We start from the raw sequence: 22780 nt of genomic DNA, 5'->3' as shown, positions 1-22780 counted from the left end.
AGGCACTTCTTCAGAGACTATCTTCCAAACATCACATATTTTATAACTATTTAGTAACAGGTACGTTAATATATTCTTAAGCTTATTTACACTAAAAATTTTTCTTTTGGCTTAACCAGCTATGAAGCTAAATGCTGATCATTTAACATTGAATAAAAATTTCCTCATGCGCCAGGCCTCTCAGCATCTCTGCTGGAAACAAGGTCTACAGAGTCTGTTTGTCCCAGCCCTGCATTAGCGCCAGATGCTTACTCTTAGACACACAAAAACCTCCATCTGACATGAGCTAGATAAAGGCAGACTGAAATACAGGGCTGAGAGCAAGTGGGGAATTCTGGGTCTAAGTGGGAAGGACCACAAATACAGGAAGGCAGAAGGGAGTGGAGAATCAGAAGGCACTTGGGACTGCTAAGCAGCCAGAGACATGGATTTCTATGGGCTCACCTTTCCTTTTGCAAACATTCCCTGGGAACGCATGCCCTTCAAACACTGAAAATGCTGAGGTTTCAAAAAAATTGTAAAAAGGTGACATTTCTTTTTCTATTTATTCCTAAACTTTTCCCAATTCCCTTAAGAAAATATCCCTTTGGAAGTTTCCTTCCAATTCTGTCTCAAACCAGAACAGGTGTTTAGTGTAAATTCAGTGTTTAAGATGAGTTTCAGGTATTAAAATGGGATAAATGGGATTGCTGTAAGAGTGGAATGATAAAGAATATGAATAAATGAGGCATTCCATTTCCAAAGAGAGATATGAAATCAGTATATAAAGGCGTCTCTTAATATATAAGATAAGCATTCAAAGGGTTTTTGCTTATCCTGTTTATAAAATGAGGCGTTTATAACAACCTAAGATAAAGACCATGTCTCTGTAAAATGTTTTGCAGGTGAAAAGAGCTGTGACTATTACAAAATCTGCAGGTATAGGTATGCATTAAAGTAGCAAAAGCAATCGCAAAAATAGAGAACAACGAGTTGAGAGGCAGTGATAAGCTTTCAAAACTGTTAAATCAAGCTGACAGTAATTAGTGTGAGTCCGTCCAGCAGACACGCTACCTTGCAACACTTCACTAAACACAGTGCAAAAGGAAAAACTAACAAATATTGACTGACTGAACACACACTTACTAATACCAGTCTGAAAAGTCACAGATATGCTACAACACATCACACTTCCAGCACAGATGATATACTTACAGACCTAGCCCAAGCACTACCCCTTCAATTCCACCAAAGGATTTAACCTGTCGAGAAGGCATTTCATCCCCAAGACAACATACCAGTGCCAGCTGTTAAGTGACCTGCTGCTGTTGCACCTAGTCTCTACTTTGTCTCCTTCTCTAACATTTTAAAACCCTGGAAGATTCTTCAAAACTGAATTTCTGATGCCCTTCCTCAGCGTTTGAGGAAAGAGGTGCCATTCAGGAAATTTGCCTGCATGTTGCCAGGAGGCTGCCACTGTTGTGTGACAAAGCTCTAGTGCCACGAATATCCAAGCTGCACTTTCACAACATATACACCTGGAACTTTTTATTTAGCAGTTGAATTCTACAGTGATGTTTTTATTAATGATACTTCAGTGCCCCAACACTGTGAGGGCAATTCTGAATGCAGAAAGGTTTGGAAGTTACTTACACAAGGCATTGCTGGTCAGTGTTCTGTAGCATGTCACTACCATATGTATTCTGGCAAGACAACCAGCACTTTCTGAATTTTGCTTCAGTGGTTTTGAAAGCACCTTTAAGAAACACCAGACAGGTTCATCCAAACAGCTAGCAGAAAACCAAACAAAATAAAGTAAAATACTGATATGAATAACATTTCCTTAGGTCTCTCCTGAGCAGGGCTGTACTTTACTAGCTATGTGCCAGCCAAGGAATAGAATACAACAAAAATATACCTAGAAGAGGTGATAAAGATCAGGGGTGATATCATAAAATTGATACACTTAGCTGTTTAAAATCCACTGTGGCTAAGGACCAACACTGAAATTCTATTTTAACTGCTTACATACCAGTTACCCTTTCAAATATTTTTAACTGAATCAAGCTGCTGCTTGTGCTTTAGTAACTGCAACTTTTATTCTGAAAGAAACTTTTAAAACTGACAGTCCTGAGGACTCAAAGGTGCTTGATTTCACAATTTCATGAGTACTTAGTCCACTGTAAGAATTTATTTCTAGAAGCACGCTGATCAGTTGTTGGTGAAATCAGTATTTTCAGAATGACTAAACTCCTGTCTCAACCCATTAAAAATAAAATGAGTAATTAAACTCTTGTTTTTTGTAGACTGACAGACACGGTCGGCAGTGCAACTTAACTGCTCCCAGCTCTCATCTCTCTCCAGAAGTGAAAATGTGTTTCCCCCCTGGTAGCTGCCAAAGAGTTAAAAAACCCACTCTGACTGCAAGAGTTAAATCCACAGCACTTCATGGGCTCGAAGTCAACCATGTCAACATCTGGAGTTGGTTGACTTTTCCCCCTAAGGATTTGCAGCACAGCGCTGGATTTTTTCCATGAATTCCCTACATTCTCAATCTCTCAGATGGATGTGACACACACCCAGCGCCCACCTCGCAAACTCCTCTGGCCACTGCAAGGCTCCAGAGGACTTTGTACTATTTTCATTTATTCAGTGTTTAGAGCCAAATCGTGCTGTTGGTCACATACACAACTCTCTCACTAGGTCTGCATGAGCAAAAGCAAATGCTAGAGCCCTGAGGTGTATTTTACAATCATTTGCCTTTGTTGTGTCTAGATTTGCTACAAATACAACCTGTAAAAGAAAAAGAAAGCCACAAACAAACCACCAGCTACTGCTCTAAAACTCGTATGACACAAACAGAAGGCTTTTAAAAATATCTGAACCAAGCTTGTTTTTGTCAAACACAGCTTTCTCTTAAGTGCACAGTTGTTCTAATTATCATTAGAAACATTAATGACAATATAAAGAAAGGATAAAAAACTTATACAAATGAGTAATTAAAAACCAAGACACAGCTTGAAATTACAATATCTATGAAAAACTACCCTGAAAAGATTTATTTAGAATAAAGTAGCTATGTGAATTATTTGTGAAATTGAGCACTTTAGCATTAAAAAAAAAAAAAAAAGAAAAAAAAATAAGAAAACCAATCTGTGCTTTTAAGTTTCCACTGCAGAGTGTACAAACTGGGCATTATACCACAAATTCTGATTATTTTAATCACAGATTTCAGAAGGTTGGATTTAATAAATCAAACACACTACTCACGTCACAGTAACAAAATAACACAGAAATATGATTATGTATTATCCTTCTAACAATTCAATTTTTTTAAACTACAACTGTTGACACTGCTGTTTCTTATCAATGTATTTTTCACAAATTCTTCCTTCCTTTGCCTGCCACACACCAAATTTAATTCCACTTCAATGTACAAACAATTCTTCCATAGAAAGCACATACTACGTCCTTCTCCCTTCTATTCATTCAATTTTTCAAGGACTGACTTGCCATGTTCCTTGCAGGGAACAAGTTCTTTCAGATTAATTACATAAGGAGGGAGGAATTAAAAAGGTTTTTGCATGCTAAATCTCACCATGTATCCATGCAATTCATGAGCTTTTTAACCACGTTGTTATTTCAAAGCTTTTGAAACAAGTACTATTTAGTCTTCAGTTCTCTGGTACTTAGGTGACAACTGAAGAGTTAGGTTTTAAAATCTCACATACATTTGTGCTCATTTTTAAAATCAGAAAAAAGGAACGACCTGCAAAATACCTACTATTTTTCATGGATTAGAGCTCCTTTAGAAAACAAAAGCAGCATCCCCAGAAAATGATACCATAGAAAAGCAGCTGAAAAAACAAACAAATAAACAAAAACACCAAACACACAATCATTTAGACTGTGATGCTGTAGCATTCTAACATTCCCCAAAAATATTTATTTTTAAAAGATTTTGATTTAGATGTACTTGTGTGCTCCAATCCAGAGCTTCTCAAATTCCAATTCTGAGCCCAGCATCTCAAATTCCAGCAGGAAAAGTTATGTATTTCGTTTATTCAAGATTAAGATATTTCTTTTTTCATTTCAGTGTTTCAAGAAACAGCCCTAAAAATCAGAAAACAGTGTAGTTCTTTAAAAACAGACAGAAGCCTTTTAAAGCCAGAAGAGTCACTAGCTATGGCTTGGATATAGTTGCTGTAGTTAAAAATTCTTCATTAAATACACTCACAATAATAAACAGCTTTCAGATCAGCACAGCTGTTCTGTTTGGGAACCAAACCAGCATGCTACAAATATTTATGAAATTTCATTGTTAGACATGCTGTCCACATCGCACATTCAGTGACTTGGTTCTGCTTCTTAAAATAAAATTTATTCACCGAGCGTAAGGTAAGACGCAACTCTTGTGACTTTAAGGGGGAAAAAAATTTCATGGCTCCATTAGCAACAAGGATGGGATAAGCCACTAAACGCTGGGACATTTTTGAGAGCCCCTAATGATTAATGAACAATGAAAAGCAGATTGAAATTTTTTCTTTATCAAAACGACCACATAAAGACTAATGTAAACATCACAAACTCACCACAAAGGAGATGAAGCTGCATCTGCACTAATTAGACACATGACAGCTTAATACACTCCTGCATACCAATAAGCAGAAGTTCTCTGTCCCTTCCAAGAAATGGTAACACATACCACAAGCTAAATGCAGTTCTTGGGAAATCTACTATAGAAGCAGCTGTGCTGCAGTGAAAATCTAAGGTTCTTCCACAGGAATTATTAAATAAGAAAAACCTCAAACAATCACAACTGTGCAAACCTATAAAGACATTGCTTTTGAAAAACAGTTTAACCTTTAATTGCTAACAATAAAAGGAAATAAAAAAAATAGAGAACCCTTGAGGAAAAAGACTCAGCATGTGATAAGCTCATTAAGCATCGAGTTTAATGAAAACCCTATTGTAAACAGCAGTAGGATATCTCCTCCACTACTCACTGATTCAAATCACGTACAGTCCTCCCCAGGGCCCGCTCCAAACGGAGCCGCACTTCTACAGGCTTTGTAGTCAATATGTATTGTAAAGTTAGAGTATTTTGCATGAATAAACTCCCCCTATTTGCTGAACTCATTCACTGGCTCTAGCAAACAATATACAAGAGTGTAATTATTAATACAATGAAATAAAGATTTCCTAGATAGCTAGAGCCGTATATCATCAATCTGAGAGAAATTCCGATGCAAATTAGCTATCTTTAGGAAAAAAAAAAAAAAAAAAAAAAAAAACACACACACACACACACACAAAAAACCCGGGATTTGTTTATTTAAATTTCAAAACAGCACTTTGTCTCCCAGAGAAAGACGAAAGTTTGTCTTTCTTTGACATAAATTTTTTGAAAAAACATGATGTTTTTTCTTTTAATTCTTTGCTCCTCCAAAACTCATCTTTTCGGAAACCCCAATCAGTTTACGGTATTAACTCTCATCTTCAGTGCCTTGTGTGCTAATTCCTTAAGTAAGATGTGTGGACTACAGCACACACAGCATCGAGTTTTTGGTACTGCAGGCTGGGATCCCGCTGCCCCCCATACACACACACCCCCATGCCACGGTGCTAATCGCCTGTGAATTTTGCTTTGTTAAATAAAGCAACAGCTTAATTTCTCTCATGCAAATATTTTTATAACATATAACTAACTTCCATATTCCCTCCAATTTCACCAAGTTTAGCTCTTAAGGTATTTTACTGCCTTACTGACGTAAAATAGCACCATCAGTGCGGTCACTACCTTTTCTTTCTATTCCTCAATTTCAGATACCAAGTCATACCTCCGTCCCGCAGAAAAACACCCACTTAGCACCTCAACATTCACAAAGCCTCATATCACAGGTGCCACCACATCGTACGACCTACTGAGGCGATATGACACTTCCTGAAGTTTCAGCAACCTTCGCTTGGAAGCGGTTCTCATTGCGATAAAAATACTTAAGGCAGACCTTTTAACTCCTAATGCCCTGCCAGGAAATCCAGAGTGGGTAACCGTGGGGGCTCGGCGCTCCGAGGCTCTCCAGCCGCGGCGCACCGCCGCAGCCCCGGGATGCCGCCGCTGCTGCCGCCCGCAGAGCGCAGCGAGCAAACCGCGTGTGCCGGCAGTGCCACACCGCCTTACCCGCCATCGTCACTGTCCCCAGCATGGCTGAAGCCACTCCGACACCACAAACTCCCTCTCCCGCTCCGAGGTTCCTCCCAGGGGCGCAGGGCAGGCCCAGCCGACGGCAGCGAGGGAAGCGGCCGTGCGGCGGCGGCACTTCCAGCCCCCGGCACCGGCTGCCTGGACGGACGGACGGACGACCGACGGAGAGCCTGCCTGATGGAAGTCTGCCGGTCGGAGGGCTGGGCTCTCCCCCGAGCCCCACGGCCGCTCCCCCCGGTCCCGGACAGCCCCGGGCCCCGCCCGGGACCGCCCCCCGCCCGCCCGGCTCTTCCCACCGCCGGCCGGCACAAGCGCGGTGCCTCCCAGGGTCCGTCTCGGAACTGCCGCTTCGAGCCTTTATCTCCCTGTGCCCCGAAGGGAAGAGGCTGCTGCTTTCGAACCAGCCGCCCGCTTCAGTTCCCGCTGCTGTAATGCCTTCCCGACCCGGCTTCCCACAAGGCATCCACACCCAACCTCAAGAGATGCTGCTTAAAAGCCCCACGGATTTTGTCCCTCATAAACAAAACCATACAAAAACCACTTCTCTTTTTCCACACTGTAGTATTTGCTCCTTTGCCTGTTACTGTGGGGTTGGTTTGGGTTTGTTTTGTTTTCATTTGTTTGGAGGGCTTTTTTAATTGGAATTCTCTACAACCTCATTACTTATAAATTGCCTCAAATTCTGCTGTCAAGAGTTTCATAAATGTGTTACTCCAGACAGTTGTAGTATAATAATTTAATGCTCCTACTGACTGAAAAAGGGATGCAATATAATAAAATAAAATCAGTATCTAATACAGGCATCCTCCTATAACAGCAACAGTATTTCTGTTTTGATTATAACTGATTATGTTGAATATCCAAAGCTCAGATGATACTTTGAGCCTTTATCTCTCTGACTGTCAGAGCCAACTTCCCAGGCAATTTACTACGAATATCTGGTTAATTTTATAGCGGCAACTTTAATGAGTTTAGGTCATCTCTCAAGTGGTCTCCTGACTGCAAGATTCAAATGACAATGATGAGAACCAACCAAACAAAAAACCTTTAATCATAAACACTTCTTTACTGTAGGCAAACACTTGTATTGTTTCAGTGCTTGGTGCCACAACACTGTACTTCAGAGTTTAGACTTGCAAGCAAGGTGAAATAAACAGTGAGTGGAGAACATGAAGTGTAGCACTAAAATGGGAAATTCTTCTATGTGGAAAGATTTGTCTGCATGAAGCAACTAAAAGATACTCTTCTCCACCTTTATTCATCTGCCTAAGGACAGATGAGGTGGAGACCAGACTCTCTAAGGTCCAGAGGAATGGACAAAAACAAACATTTGAACATAACCTTTATTTGAAAAACTCTTTTCAGTGCTCAGTTGGGCGAGTTTCACTTGTCACTATAGATTATGTCATTATCCTCTATCGTTACCAGCAAATACATGCTGCATCATCTTCATAAAAGGATTTTTTACTTCAAGAGCAAACACATAGTACTGTTTTCCCTTTCACATAAATAATGCTACCACATAAATTTGGCTTCACTGAATAGGAATATCACACAACCACGGAGAGATGATTCTCAAAACAAACCCAACGATTTTCAGGCAGTCTACTCAAATCCAGATTCCTAATGCTGTGTATGTTCATGTGTATCATGCCGTGCAACTGGCTTCACATAATTACCTGCACTCAGAGGAAGCTTCTCACCTCTTCATTACATATCCTAGGAATGTGACTTCCACACAACTGAAACTACAACCCAGGATTATTCAAAAATAATTATAATCTTTGACTATTGACTTGAAACTCATGCCCTTTTAATGGCCTTTTCTTTCACTTGATCCAGAAGCTGAATAACAACATGAAATCTTCTGACACTACTTCCAAACATGAAGTATTTTCTTTTCCTTTATGACTCTGTTTAGCGAGTATCCTTCCCCCAATCCCTGTCCATTCAGAGTAAAATTTTAGAGATGTGGAGTTTCGTGAAAGATAAAACAAGCTGCATTTTTATAGTGTCAAAAGTCCCTACTGGTATGATTTATAAAAAAAAGGCACAAAAGCTCAGAATAAAATATGGTAGCCTTCTGCTGGGATAACAGTATTATGGCAATTAATCTAAGATGTGACAAAGAATTGCTTTTACCAGGATTCAAACCCTAGAGTACACCACGGATTACACATGTGCCTTAAGGCACTCTGCAGGCTGACGCTGAAGATAGTGCCTCGTACCCTGTCCCCATCCCTTCCCAGCTCACCACCACCAGCATTAGATGCCTGCTCTGACTGAAAACCAGCCCTCCCTCTCGCCATCCTGCCAAAAAGTCAGCAGGCAGCAGGACTGCTGAAGCAGATCTCTCAATGCATGCCTGTGAACAGGAACAGAGGGAAGCAAGAACAGGCTGATGAGAGCAGGAAAGGTGGGCTGCCAGATCACACTGGTGAAAGAGCAGCACATTCATGACTGTGCAGCAAGGTAAGGGAGACACTCTAAAGACAGAACACACTGGGATGCCTGTGATGAGAAAGGTTTTGTGGTCCCAATGCAAACCCGATTAAAAGCTGTAGGAAGGGAACTTTAATCAAGGTAAAACCACATTAGCAGCCTGACCCTTCCTATGAGTTCAGAATAATTTATCATTAATACCACTAATGAATTAACATAAAAAGGATTTCTGCCTTATGAAGGAAGGGACAGGCAGCAGGAACCAACACGAGAAGTGGAAACTGACCTGTTTCTAACAGGTGGATGTCCACCACTGACACCAACACCTTCAGTCCACAAGCCATTTGTTATATGAACTCTCTCCTACAGAGAAAACATCTCCCACGAAACAGTGCCCAAGAAGCACCTGAGCAACAACAGATCATTTGAGTAATACCTATTGAGGAGCAGACAGCTAGTCGAGCCCTATTTCCACTTCTCATCCCATTTAGCGTGCAGGCCTCTATGGCATGTCCACTGAACACACGTTTGTACTCACCATTTGCTCCAGCAGACTCTGTTTGCTCGCTGGGTGGTTCTTGGAGCGGTGAAGCCACCTCCGACTGCTGCCCACCCGGTTCCTTAGATGCTGTAACAGCTCCCAGCTGCACTGGCTCCTGTGGTGAGGCATCATCCTTCAAATTGTCTTCACCGACATCAGGTACTGGTAAACTTGCATTTAAAGCCTGTGTGGTCAAATATTGATTGAAGGATGGTAGTAGGGAAAGTTAAAGAGAAAAGGAAAGAAAAAGAAAATGTCAGTATTAGGCTGGATTCCCACCCAACCCCCAGAATATTGTTCTTTCATTCTCATTTTGAATATATACATACAAGCAATTTGAACTTTATTAAATAAAAGTACTTCTGTGAGGAAAAAAACTCAAAACACATAATCTGGGACTATTTCTCTTTCTGTCTCCCACATTAAACACATGGAAGAAGCAGGTCTTACAGACAATGGCCTATAACCTTGTATAGAAATTCACTTCCTTCATAAAAGAAAACTCCAGGATAAGGTGAATCTAGCTGATGGAAAGAAATTCTTCATTCAAAGTGTCTGGCACAACTGCTCTGATATATGAATGAATCCTCTCTACAATATAGCCTTTGGTATTGCTCCTCTACTGATGTGCTTATCTTATCATCATCAACAATACAACTACAAGGAAACTGAACTATTCAGGACAGAAAGCAGAAGACATATGGACTTCCCATGAGGAAACACAGTGAAACTGAGATTAAAACTAGAATTTTTGGACCTCTGTTATTAGGCAGAAACTGTTCTTACAGGAGGAAAGAGCTTTGCAATTCTTTGGGACTCAGCGCTATATAATTTGAAATATTTTTTCTAGATGTGCTAATATATGCAAAAAGAAGAATCAGTTTTTCAGCTTCCACACTTGACACATTTTAATTATTTGCAGAATTTGTATTGGCTTGCCCTATAAAAAGAAATATACTTTCACAAGCATATTTTTATTTTAAAAGCATGGAATGTGTTGTGATCATTATAAGATACTTAATTACCCTTTAATTTATTGATTACCCTTTAATGAACTAGCTCTCCAACTGATTCTATTACCTTCCAACAGAAACCATTTCAACTAATTAACCATTATTCCTGAAGTGAAGGTTTGAAGCTCCTCCAGTGGAACAGCAAACTTTAATTATGTATCATCGTCTTATGATTTGTCTGTACTCCCAAAATACTGCCATTGAAGCCCTGTTAATTAATCAAAGGTACCACAGATACATTACACCGAAAGATGGGATCTAACAACCACATGCCTGAAGCACCAAACTGGGATCGGGAAGATGCCACATTCCTGATGATGCTCTTCCAGCCCCCCTCTACGTAAACCTTCTGAATGGGGAAATCTATTTATTTATTTTTACAAGTAATTAGTCTGCTGCAACAGAATTTCAAATCAAGAGACAAATCAACAGACAGAGTGCCAGGAAAAGGGCTTTCCTCTTTATCATCAGACTCTTTTCACGTGCTGGGTGAGATCTGGGAGAAGCGTCGTACCCCACTTCCACAGGCAATGAAGTGTGTGCATTCAGGCTCCCAATTTTCAGTTCAGAAGCCCTTAATTAAGCCAAATTGTTTCCACCCGGCATTGTTGCACTCCTCAAAGCTGCCTTTCACAGCCACATAATCCACCTCACGAAAAAGGATCCCATTCTGCTCCACTGCCAATACCACAGATGGAATAATTTGGCTTTAGAGTTTTCACATGCTGAGACCAGATATTAAATAGAAGAAATACGGACTGGCTCAACACTCACATTACATTCCCACTTCTCACATCATCCTTCCCATAAATCTAAAACACAGGAACTCAGGAGGAATAAAGACACCACACTACTGAACAAAGGCATGTAAACTCTGGGAAGCTCCTCTGCAGTTGCACACAGCAATAGCTGAATGGGAGTAACCAATTAAAGACAAGCAATAAAGTCAAGACATAGGAAACAACAGCCTAATTCTGAAAGGGCTTTAAGATTCTTCAGTAGAAATTTAGTAGAGGACTGTTACTATTTTTTTAAAATAGTAAGTTTTAATGATTCATTCTTGAAAGACAACTGCTAGTCCTGCAAACACAGGAAAAACCTTGACTTGACTGGCTCTCGGGAAACCTGGTTATCTGAAGAAAAAGCCATGGATGACTATTTCAAGATGACACTCTCAGAATTAGCACCAGCAACTCTTTCAAGTCACAAGAAAGGCAACAGCACTCTCATGTTATTCAAAGATTTCTTTGCCTCTCTTTCCAAACCTCCCCCAGGCTGCACACCATTTTAAAGCCATTTATAGACACACATGTACAGACACAGTTGACCATGTGCCTGATAAGCACCAGTGGACTCTACAAAGAACCAAAGTACAAAGGTACTTGGTTCCTCAACACAGTACAGCTTGTCTCGTTTTCGAAGTAAGCACAGACTGTTACGATAAAATACTAACAATGGTAGTACTTGCTATTACCCCAGCTCTGAATTTATTCTACAGTTTTGGTGCATTCAGGAAAACAGTGACTTTATATAATCCTAAATATTTGTGATTTCAGAACACCAAAGTTCAGACGTCCCTGGGTCTAGCAGATAACCCTGTGGATCTGTTAAATCTGCAATACCTTCCAGTATGAAAAACAGAATTAAATATAAAACATCACTAAATGTAAGACTATAAGCAGTTTTTACAACCAGCCAATATAATTATAATCCCTATTCACTCTGTACATAAATTCAGTTTTGGAAACAGGATCCATCTGTCACAACTGAGTGAAAAATGTAAATACATGGAAAACCTCAGTATTTTCAAGTCTGACCAGACCTGCAATATAACCCTACCTTTTTACCCCAGCCTCTTGGGAAAGAGTTTGATGTGATTCTTGGCCTTTGGAAGGCAAACTTAGATTTTCAAATCAAGTCTTCTGCTTTAAATAATTGAATAATCAAAACAATAGTATTTTTTTTCCAAATTAAAACTTGTGCAAAGGAGAATAAACCTTTGGGGAGTTTGTAAAGTGAAAGGAGACATAACAGCATCATTAGTTTAAATAAAGAAAAAAAATTGTGTTCTAAAAAAAGTTGCTCAGGCTCTTTATGAGGGTCAATGCAGTCTGTCCCACTGCATTAGTCCTCAAAAGAAACTAATTTCAGTTTTCCTTCACATTAACTGCTTCATTTCTCTGAAGGGATCTAAACTGCAGTTTAGTCCAATTATATCTAATTTGGTGAGTAGTGCTCTTAATTCCATTGAGAATAGTTGTAAAGCTTAGACAAATACAACATCAGAGTTTAGAGAGATGGACAAAACCAAAATTTAAAAAGACAAATTAACGGTATTAGGAATCACTCTGTTGATCTTTATGCATTACTACAAGTAATGAGACATTACATTTGGCAGGTTTACCAACATTTAGTAGTTTTTTGTGGCACACATTCATTACACTCCTTTGATTATTAATTTATGAATGTGTTGTCTCATGAACACAGGAGAAACCAAGGGGAACTGGTTATCCAGTTCACTGATCTTTCAGCTTCTTCATTCCCAAAACAAAGGGCCATTAGCAAAGCAACATTCCAGTTTCTGTCACGCCATTACTGTACATCCTGCATATATTTTTTTAATATTTGCCTCACATTCACCACAAAGATGGAAGCAAAGGGCAGACACTCCGCTAATGAGACTAAAATGCACAGGGCTTGTTGCCCGTGTCGCTCTAACCAAGAGCAGCTTTTGCTCCATCTTGCATCCAGCAGTGGGCCCAACTGTTAGGCCCCATTAAACACACAAAAAACTGAGAATGGATAAATTAACATGACAAAATGCATGAGATGTGGATGAACTGCAGGTCCTGATTTCACTGTACATTAGTGGACACTTCCTTCAGGCACTGCTCCTGAGGGGTTCACAGCACCCAGCCTCTTCCCCCACCAGCAATCACCATCATTCCCAACATTCCTTGTACCAGACCCAAATCATTCCAGGGATTCCTCACACCAGGCCCAAACGTACCAGAGTTAATTTTGCTTCATTCTGTTAATCCTGCTACAGTGATTCTACATCAGATTACTAAAATAGCCAGATCCAGCTGTCTGAACAACTGAGCAAACTAACATAATGGTCGCTAATATTTTTCCTGCAGTTTGATTTTGAAGCTCTGGGAAAGCTGTTGCTGTGCTCAGGGGGTCTGCTTTTAGCACATGCTGCTTCATTAAAAAGAACTTCAAACACTAAAAAAACATTAAAAAGAAAAAAAAATGGATCATTCCAACTCTTTGTTCACAGCAGTTTGTCTTGTTTTGCATTAGCTAAATATTGGAAGTTTGTGGGATACTGCAAGTTCCAGGTAAAGAAAACACAAGGCCCTTCCTCTGTAAGGCACATAACAGCGCACTTAATTTCATTACCTTATTTCTGCCTCCTGCAGACAAAGCCAAGAACTTTCTCCACACCTTTCAGCTCCTCATCTACCCTATTCTCTCCCAATTCTCAGCTTGACTTCGCTGTGACACCTCCTTATGGATGACTACCCTCGAAATACAAATGGATAAAACAAGACAGCCAAAACACCACGCAGTTTCTACACCCAATTCATCCCTGTCATCTCTTTTTGCAACCTGTGAAAGAAGCACTACCCCCAATCTGTTATTCTGAAGCCTGATCCAAACGGAGCTCCTTCCCAGGTCTCCCACCTTTCAGCTCTTTCAGACACCACCTTATGGAAGCATTTCACAGGTACAGCTCACTCAGGCTCTAAGGACCAGTCAGAACAAAGGCTGAGCACGAAGCACGTTTCTCTCCTCTCAGCAACCACACCCAGGCTTGCATTTCGAACCTGGAGGACTTTCAAAGTCCCGACGCTCCTCTTAGCATCTCTTTAGCCTCTACCACATCAAACACAAGCTAATTGCCTCGGCTTTCAAAGTGCCCGGCCACTCCCCCTACCACCTCCCTCTTATCTCCTATATGATTAGGGGGCTATTTCACGCTTTTGGTGCTGCTATGACACCAATTTCCACTGTGCATTTTTTCAATTACACATTTTTATTCCTTCACCCCAGCCACTCCACAGGCATTGTCAGCCCTCCAAACCTTATCCTGAATTGTACCAGTCTCTTCCTCCCCAGTTGGAAAAGAAGTATCTAACGGGAATCAGACCCTGCTGAACCAGGGGAACCCTGCAGCCTCAGACCAAATGTCCCACACTGGGGCTCCCAGAGACACAGTCTAGGGACTTTCCTTGCATAGGCTTAGTTTCACCATTGCTAACGCAGTATTTTCAGGCTGACTCAACTCTCTCACCAGAACACAGTTGTTTAAGTAGCAGATGTAAGTCTGCCCCAGCTGCTATTTGTCAGGCACTCGGACAATAAGACACTCTGACATCTCAGCTGGTAACCTCTTTAGAAGAGACAGTTCCAAATATTTACTGTCTAGCACACACTTGCTCTCATTACAACACAGGTAGCATAATCAAGTTACTACTCAGAAATGGGAACCATCCTGAAAACACAGTTTGAATGACTTGCTGCTCAAGTGGGGGCCCTTGCATGCCAGCAAGCCACCACACCACATTTTCAAGCCATCAATCTCCATTAAAATATTATCTCTGACAAAGCCAGATTTTGATGCAAGAATAGCTTATTAGCATGCCTGTATTTTTCCAGATTCTCTCCCTGGAAGTTTCCCTACACTGTTTCAGGTAACTATTCCAACAGAGATTGACTCCTTCCACATGGCCACAAAAAGAAACCTGTATTAAATCTAGCACCTCAAACTTCCAAACAAAATGAAAGTGGCACGTGTGATTGTCACTGTCAGCTGCAATGTTGGTATGATAATGCTGCTATCCTGGTGTTGCCCACATGGTTTGAAGTCACCTTCCACCCCATTGGAGGGCACCATGCTGTACTTAGCATCAAAATTGGAAGTTGGGTGAGAGCCACATCACTGCTATGAACAGAGAAGGTGCTCACAAAATGGAGACGCTCAAACCAATCCAGTCACATGCTGCCACCCACAGAAGCATCATCCAGCTTCTTGTCCAACTCCGGACACAAGATCCTGCCTGCTCCCCCGTACCTGCAGCTTCTGCCGAGTCCCAGAAGCCAACACATGTGGCTCAATTGGCAGAGAATGACCTTGCCAAAGAACTGGAACAGTTTTTCAGGGGCCTAGCTCCTTGAACGAGCTCACACAGTGCCAGACACAATAAAGGAGAAGCTGTAGGTGCTCTGGGAGGAGGCAGAAGCACATGAACCACCTCACTGGACATCTCCACGGCTTTTGTCAGTTCAGGACATCAAAAGTTTGTTTGGCCTTCTTCAAGATCAAAAAGATCTTGTTCCTACTTCTAGCACTATTGAAATCTTGTAAATCCTTCTCAGGCCAAGCTTCAGGCCTGCACTGCTCAGGACAGTCTGCCCCTGAGGTTTCAATGAGTTTTCACCAGCTCACTGCTACCAACAGGAGAAGTTTTTTCATTTCTCCTCCTGCCCTGCTGGAAATGCTTGCCTTGTCCTGGCTCTTGGTCTTACCTCTACAATGTAGGAGTCAAATGAACTCACAAGCAGATCAGGAAAATGGTCCAGCAAGAATAAATTTCAGTTTCCTGAAGGGTTAGTGAGTTTAACCTGCTTACAGAAAGGTAATGTTAGGACACAATACAGCCAAGTGAGACTGCATCATCTGAGGCAAAACAAGAACAGGTGAGGAAGAACAGAAGGGGGAGAAGAGCATTGCTGCTAAAGCAGCAAAGAGGTAACTCCATCACAAAAATCGACCTTCTATAGAACCATACCCTGCCCCTTGGTTCCAGTAGGACCTCAGGTGCCAATTCACAGATCTGATCAATTGAACTGAGGCAGCTGAATGGATTAGTACCACGAGGATCTCACACTTCCCTGCAGAGGCAGCTTCCCACAGCGTGGTGGCTATGCAAGATAAGGAGCAGCTCCTCCACTGCCAGAGTTCAAATCTTGTCTGCTACAGGGAAGAAATCCACCCGTTTCAAGTCCTAATACTGCGGCAGGCTGGAAACTCTGGAGCTGCTTTACACGTAATTCACCAGGAACTTTTGAGAAGATGGGGTCAACAGCTGAGGTACTCACCACATGAACCCACATTTAACCCACCATGTTCACAAGCCAGGGCCCAAAGCTCTGTAGACCAAGGGCTTTCCAGGGTTCCTGGGCTGTAGAAGTGGGCAACACCAAAATATACACCCTCCCTTTTTTTAACCAGGACACCCAAAAACTGGTACCTGGCCAGAGTCACACGTGAGTAACAAAACGGCTTAATGACTGTAAGCTCTTTCCTTTCTAGAAGAAAAGGCAAAGAGGTTTTCATCTTGTAAAAAATGCAACTACGTCATGAAAGAAATTTAATTAACAATTTCAAGGATTTCACATCACAAAAGAAAGCACAACTTCTCTGAGATTTTATATCCTGTATAAGATTAGTTGCTTAGACAGTTTATTCGTAATTGCCTTGCCAAGGCTCACTCAAATTGGATTCCACTGAAGTAATTTTCCAAAGTTTTTTCTTCTAAAAGGCTTGTAATAAGCATTTTAATTTGGAAAATGCAAGAAGCCCATCCTCCAAAAGATTCCCTATCTTCCACAAACATATTAGCTATCTGACAGATTTCTCAAGGGGCATTGCAAGACCTGGTAATTTTCAAATTCAAAGAGCTGGAAGGAATAGCGATGAAAAACTGTGTCACAAATCTGCATAGAGTTACTTTACTTTAGTAAGACAGACTAAATGAGACACAAAAGAAGTGACTAAACTTCATTGAAACCTATTTTTCTTTTTATGCAATGTAGTAGAAGACAAAACCAGCCGTTTTAGGATAACAGCAGTAATATAACTTCTCACAGCAGCAAAATGGTAATGGAACTTCCCCAATTTTAAACAGTTCCACTTGAATAATCAGACAAAAATCTACTAGAAGACATTTTTCCTAAAGCTTAGAAGACATAAAACACAGTATTAATAATAATGTGTACTTGAGAACAGTATTACAGTTATTATCTTTTTTTAGAGGGTCTTAGTTCCCATAACTGGATAAACATGGCTATGAATATTATGTCCCTTCTTCAAAGTCGCATTATCTTAAATTTTAAACAACCACAATAGCCAAATGCTTGCCCGATATAAATTCCCTCTCTTCTAAACGTCAGCATCTGAATTCTAAAATCTCCCAATAAAGCTGCTAAATATTTTGTGAACCAACACCAATCCCCAATGCTTATTTAGTTAAAAAAAAATACATCTTAGTTAATTTAAAGTTCATTCGCAATGTGGTTTTCAAATCTGTCAAAACACGCACAAGGAGGTCTAGTGGCAGCCAGGAACTATGGGAAATTCAACTTGAAAGTTAAATCTGAACCACAAGGTCAAAGAAACAAAGTCATAACCGGTTCTCAAGCTCTAATACACCCACACACCAGTCACAGAAACTTCGGAGTCTCCCTGCTCTGAGCACCCAAACTGTGAAGAGCCCAAAGAAGGGGATCTCGGTAGAACGTGGTCCTATTTCTCCCCTCACAAACTCCCTAAAGCCACACTATGTAAACACACAGATGCACATAACCTCCCTTTCAGTCTCAAAATCCCCTAAACGCGCCTATTCCAGAGGGATAAATGGGTTCATTCATAATCTATTTTTAAATACCAGACATGTTTTAAAAGAATTTCTTTCAATTCTTCAACGTCTTTATTTCAAATCACACATACCTAGAGCACCGTCGCTCCCCACGGGCCGGGAGTTCGGGAGTCCCTCCCCCATGGCCCCTATGCGGTACGACAGCGGGCCGCACCAAAGGCATGGCTCCAGCCCTCGCCGCCGACACCGCCGCCCCTTCTCCGCGGCGGCGGCGGCTCAGGTGAGCCTGAGCCCCGGGGTGAGGGACGGGGCGGGAAAGGGGGCACGGCGCGGCTGACGCCCAGCCGAAGGCACAGCCGAGCCGCGCCCCGACGCGCCTCCCACCTGCTCCCTCGGGAGGGGAGAGGATGGAGTGGGGGGGCTGCGGAGAGCCGCGGGAACCGCGGCGATCCGGCCGCAGGACCGCAGTCAGGAGGCTCCTTGGCGCAGACCTCGCCGCGGGTGGGTGCGGCTCCTCTCGCTCCGGCCGCACACAAAAGCGGCGGCGGCGCCCCCGCAGCCGCCCTCGTCCCCCGCCCCGCCGCTGCTGCCGCCGGCGGGAGTTTTATGACTGCGGCGCCGGCCGTGGCGCAGTCCCGGCCCCGCCGCGCCCCGGCTCCGCGCCCGGTCCGGGGGGTGCCCAGCGCTGCGGCAGGTGGCCTCAGCCGCGGCGGGAAACTTTCCCCGTCCCAGGGGTGCGGCGGGAGCCGCCGCCTCGCGTCCCCCCCGCCACCTTCCCGCCGCCCCTGCCTTACCTTGGCGGGCTCCGCTGGTGGCTGGGACTCCGCCGCGTCTTCCGCCGGCAGCGGCTCCGGGGGAGTGCTGGGGGGCTCGGCCGCGGCCCCGTCCTGCGGGGCGGCCGGCTCGGCGGAGCTGCCGGCGCCCATGGCGCTGCCCCGCGGCCGTGCGGAGCCGCGGGCGGGGGCTAGCGGTGGGCGGCGGCGGCGGCACAGCCGGGAATGAAGGAGCCCGGCTCTCCGCAAACTCCTTTAGGGCGCGAGATGGGGGGAAATTAAAAGGAAAAAAAAAAAAAAAAAAAAAAAAAAAGGGAAGGTGGGGGAAGCGCGAGCGAGAGCAGCGAGGAAAATCACCTCCTCCCCTGGTCCCCCCGCCCGCCTGCCTCTTGCTCCATCACATGAGCAGATCCCCGGACACGCCTTGCAGCATCAAACCGGGCTGATAAGGAGCGGCCAAGGGGGGCAGCGCCCTGCCCGCCGCCGCTGCCGTCTCTCCCCGCCCCTCCCGGGCACCGCCGGGGCGGGGGCGCCGCCCGGCCCCCGGCCCTCCGAGGCGGCACCGCGGCGCTGACTCAGCGCTTCGGGCCCCTCGCCGCTCTCCCGGGGCCGGGACGAGCGCCCACCCGCCAGCACCCTCACGGGCTCCGGCCCAGGGGCCGCGCCCCCCGCCCGGCCACGCTGCCTCTCGCCCCCCGCGGGGCTCCTGCCGCCTCCTGCCCCGGGCGCTCGGCTCCGCGGCCACCAGCCCTCAGCGCCGGCTCCGGACCTCAGCCATGCTAGGCCTGCCTGAGGGAAGGACGTCCATGCAGATGCAGAAATGTAAGGTCCCGTGTCTGAGGCAACTTTGAAGAAACAAAAAAATCAAGCCGCCTTTTTGTTTTTTGGACTTTTTTTTTTTTTTTTTTTTTGGGGGGGTTTTTTTGTTTTTTTTGGTTTTTTTAATTTTTTTAATTGTCATGCAGGATAGGTTCCCAGTTATTAATTCATGCCAGATCCTGGCACAAGCAAGCAAAGCCAAGAACACGGTATTTTCTCTCCTAGCCCAGAATACACAAAGCATCTTTCCCATGCCACAAAAGCAGGACCAGCATGTATGTAGGCGCACTCTTACCCAGTACTTTCAAAGGTCTCAGCAGTGAAATAGCACACAAATTAAATTAGACTAACCACAACATGCCAAACGGGTAGCAAATGGATTCATTAACTGTTCTTCACCATAAGTATAAATTTTTTTCTAAATAGATGCGTGTACCTGTCCTATACAGAGTTCATGGTTAAAATCAGGAATGGTCTGAAGAATTCATAGTACAGACACAATTTCTTTTAGAACATTTAAACCACTCCTCATCCATCAAAGCACTGTTTCATTCAGAACAAAACCTATTCTGAAAAAATTCCATTCTACAAAGAGCCTAATCGTCACATGCTGGTCAGGTTTTCCCCTAAAAATATCAACACACATCAAGTAAATGACTGAAAAAGCATTTTCATAATCTCCCTTAGCTAATGCAAGAACCTACTGGAATTGTTTGTGCTCAGCAGAAAAAAACTGGTGTTGTGGATCACAGACTTGGGATAAATATCTCCCCCTTTCTGTTTAGTCTTCCTCATTTTCCGAAGAGAGAGGAGATACAGGTCTGAGCTCAGTAGTGCCTGAGTCCCGGTAGTAGAACTTACCCATAGCCACCCAGTACTTCTGGATCACCCACCAGCCAGCACTCACAACAAGGAGCAAGGAGCCTGTTCCCAGCCTTTCCTGGCTGCCATCCTTTGATGTCCGTGTCTCTGGTGGAGAAAGAGCCAGCACCACCTCCATTCCCCACTAAATCTGCTTTCTCTCTGCCTTCAGCTGCTCCTTTGCAGGTGCAGCTGAGAATGGAGGCCAGCCCAACTGCTGCAGGGATATCTTGGGTTCCCCTTCAGCCGTGGACCCTGGGCGTAGACACAGAGGATTCCTGGGTTTTGGAGCGGGGAGGGTTGGCTGTGGGGCTCAGTGGCACACAGCGAGGTTGGGAATGGCATGTGCCACAGGGAGATCAGGGTTTTGCCAGGGAGTTTCTCAAGAAGGGAGATGTGACATAATTCAGGGTCTGTGGCACATAATTTCTCTTTTCACTGCTCATAGACCACAAAATGCATTCTCTGCAAGCAGCTGGAGTACTGCCTCCTTCCTTCCATGTCAACTTGCTCTTCAGTCCTTTTGTTCGTGCCCGGCAGCACCGGCTCTGTGCCCAGCAGTCTCAGAGCAAAGATGCTGCAAGCACTGCAGCTGAGAGAGACACCCCTCAATGCCCATTCACCGGCCATTTTCTGCATACAAATTACTTTATTTTGGCTGAAAGTCTTTGGTTACATCTATTCAATGAAATGAAATGTGCTGGGGATGGCTTTCTGGTGATAAGGTAGAGCAGTTCAGGATGGCTTGTGTGTACACTCGTAACTTCTCCTCACTTTGAACCACCACATTTCTGCAAACTTGTGCTTCAGACAGCCATGAGCTGTTGTCTATGTAATCTCTGATATGGGCACAGCTTCTGTCTCCTTTCCTCTTGCATTTGCTTTGGTTTTCTTTCCTGGAGTACATCTAGCATAGGAACTTTTAAGAGAGATATCTGGCATCTCCAGTCTTGTCCAGAAGGTGGTCAGTTCCCAATTTGCCCTTCTTGATTGTCTGTATCCTGCCTGTACAGAAGGAATGACAGGTCTGACTTTGGCATTTGTCAGCCTGTGTTTCCCTGTCTTCTGCCTGTGTGCTGGAGTGGTTATTGCCCAGACTTTTACCCTGAACACTACAACTGCCTGCTGCTGTATCGAAGTGTTGTTCAGGCACTATGTCTGTTTCTATCGACAAACTTTTCAGTGAAGTGCAGTCACATAAGCTTCCTCTGGTCCTCTTGCAAAGTCACCAAGTGTTGGTGCTGAGGCGAGAATATTCAAGCCATTGACAAAAGTATGCATGCACACTTTTTAGGATGAATCCAAGGAATCAAGAAAGATAATAATTAAAGCTCTACTGTCATGTAATCTAGAACTATTTCTGGTGAAACATCTTTGAGGAAACTCATACTAAAAGGTGCAAGAACAAATTTTCAAAATAGCAGGACAATCTTTCAGCATTGCAGCTAGCACATGACTGTTTTAAAACTCCCCTGAAACCTGGATAACTTTCATAATGATATTTATAATGGAGAGTCTGTAGACAGGGCTTAATTTATTTACCTTTAAAATTGCTTCTTTTCCAAAAGCATTTATGATTATGTAACAGCTGCTGGTGCTTTTGTACAGAAGAGACGAACCACATGTCTCTTCTGTAATATTTCAACACAGGTCTGTGAGTCTGTGTTGAAATATTTTCCTGCTGTCTTCTGCCCCATCCATGATTTTCCCCATGCACTCCTTCCAGCCTTGACTCTGTTGGTCTCTGGAAGTGGCCACAAGCTTTGCTGCTGTTGGCCGCTCTGGCTGATCCTGAGGAGCAGCAAGGTGCGGATGGGAGGGCTAGTCCCCAGCATCCGTGATGGGGAACAGGGCTGCCTGCCCATTGGGCATGCCAGTGGCTCCTCCATATCCCATCCAGGCTGGCTGTTCACAGGTTTGTGTGAGACAGTGGCTGGGAGCACTAGCAGCTGCCTGGATCTCTGTTTACATGAAGGCTCTTGCTTCCTTTATCAGTGGCGGAGGTGCATTGGGATATTTTTGGCATAAAAGCCAAGAGGAAACATATCATGTAAGTGTTCTCAAAATGGGAAGCTCTCAAGAACATACCTTAGATCTGGATAGAGAATATAGTGCTCTGACTTCACCTCAGCTGTGTTTACTGTAGTCTTCGGCTTTTTCTTCCCTCTCTCTTGTCCAGTTATGATAGGAAATTCTAGGATGCTGTCAGAAATGCACAGATATGCCTAAGGAGCTAATATGTATCTGACAAACAAAATATGGATGAGTGTAAAAAGAAGAAAAATACAAAAATAGCTGTGTAAAAGTAGTTGTTTTACAAACAGAATTGATAATGCCATAGTAAGAAATAAGGAAAAAGGAATAAATTTTGCTGGTAGAAGACTGTTTCTTTGCTTCCCAGGAGTTCACATATCCTAGAAAAATCACAGTAAATAGATAAAATGAGCATTTTACATCTAATAGTTCTTTACATCTAACAGGTTGACATCACAGAGGTGATCTGTGTCAGAAAAAAACCTATTCATGGATAAAGACACACA

At 43.4% G+C, this 22780-nt stretch overlaps 1 protein-coding gene across 3 annotated transcripts in view; it reads right to left on the bottom strand.

Moving 5' to 3' along the window:
• Nucleotides 1-18856, bottom strand: part of AKAP12 (A-kinase anchoring protein 12) — a 30399-nt gene extending 11543 nt beyond the window's left edge. Inside the window, exons 1-2 of one of the 3 annotated variants that reach the window (XM_041423902.1) lie at nucleotides 18582-18856; nucleotides 9165-9351 (exon numbers count right to left, since the gene is read on the bottom strand). In XM_041423902.1, coding sequence (XP_041279836.1) covers nucleotides 9165-9351; nucleotides 18582-18713 — 319 coding nt within the window. In that variant the 5' untranslated portion in view covers nucleotides 18714-18856. Of the gene's footprint in view, nucleotides 1-6160; nucleotides 6455-9164; nucleotides 9352-17918; nucleotides 18075-18581 lie in introns of those variants that run through there. The other 2 variants (XM_041423904.1, XM_041423903.1) reach the window with 2 other exon arrangements.
• Nucleotides 18857-22780: the final 3924 nt, after the last annotated feature.

This window comes from Onychostruthus taczanowskii, unplaced genomic scaffold, assembly GCF_017590055.1.
Source record: "Onychostruthus taczanowskii isolate IOZ18803 unplaced genomic scaffold, ASM1759005v1 scaffold8, whole genome shotgun sequence".
Lineage (NCBI taxonomy): Eukaryota > Metazoa > Chordata > Aves > Passeriformes > Passeridae > Onychostruthus > Onychostruthus taczanowskii.
Note: the sequence above shows the minus strand (reverse complement) of the source record. Positions and strands in the feature narration are given on the sequence as shown.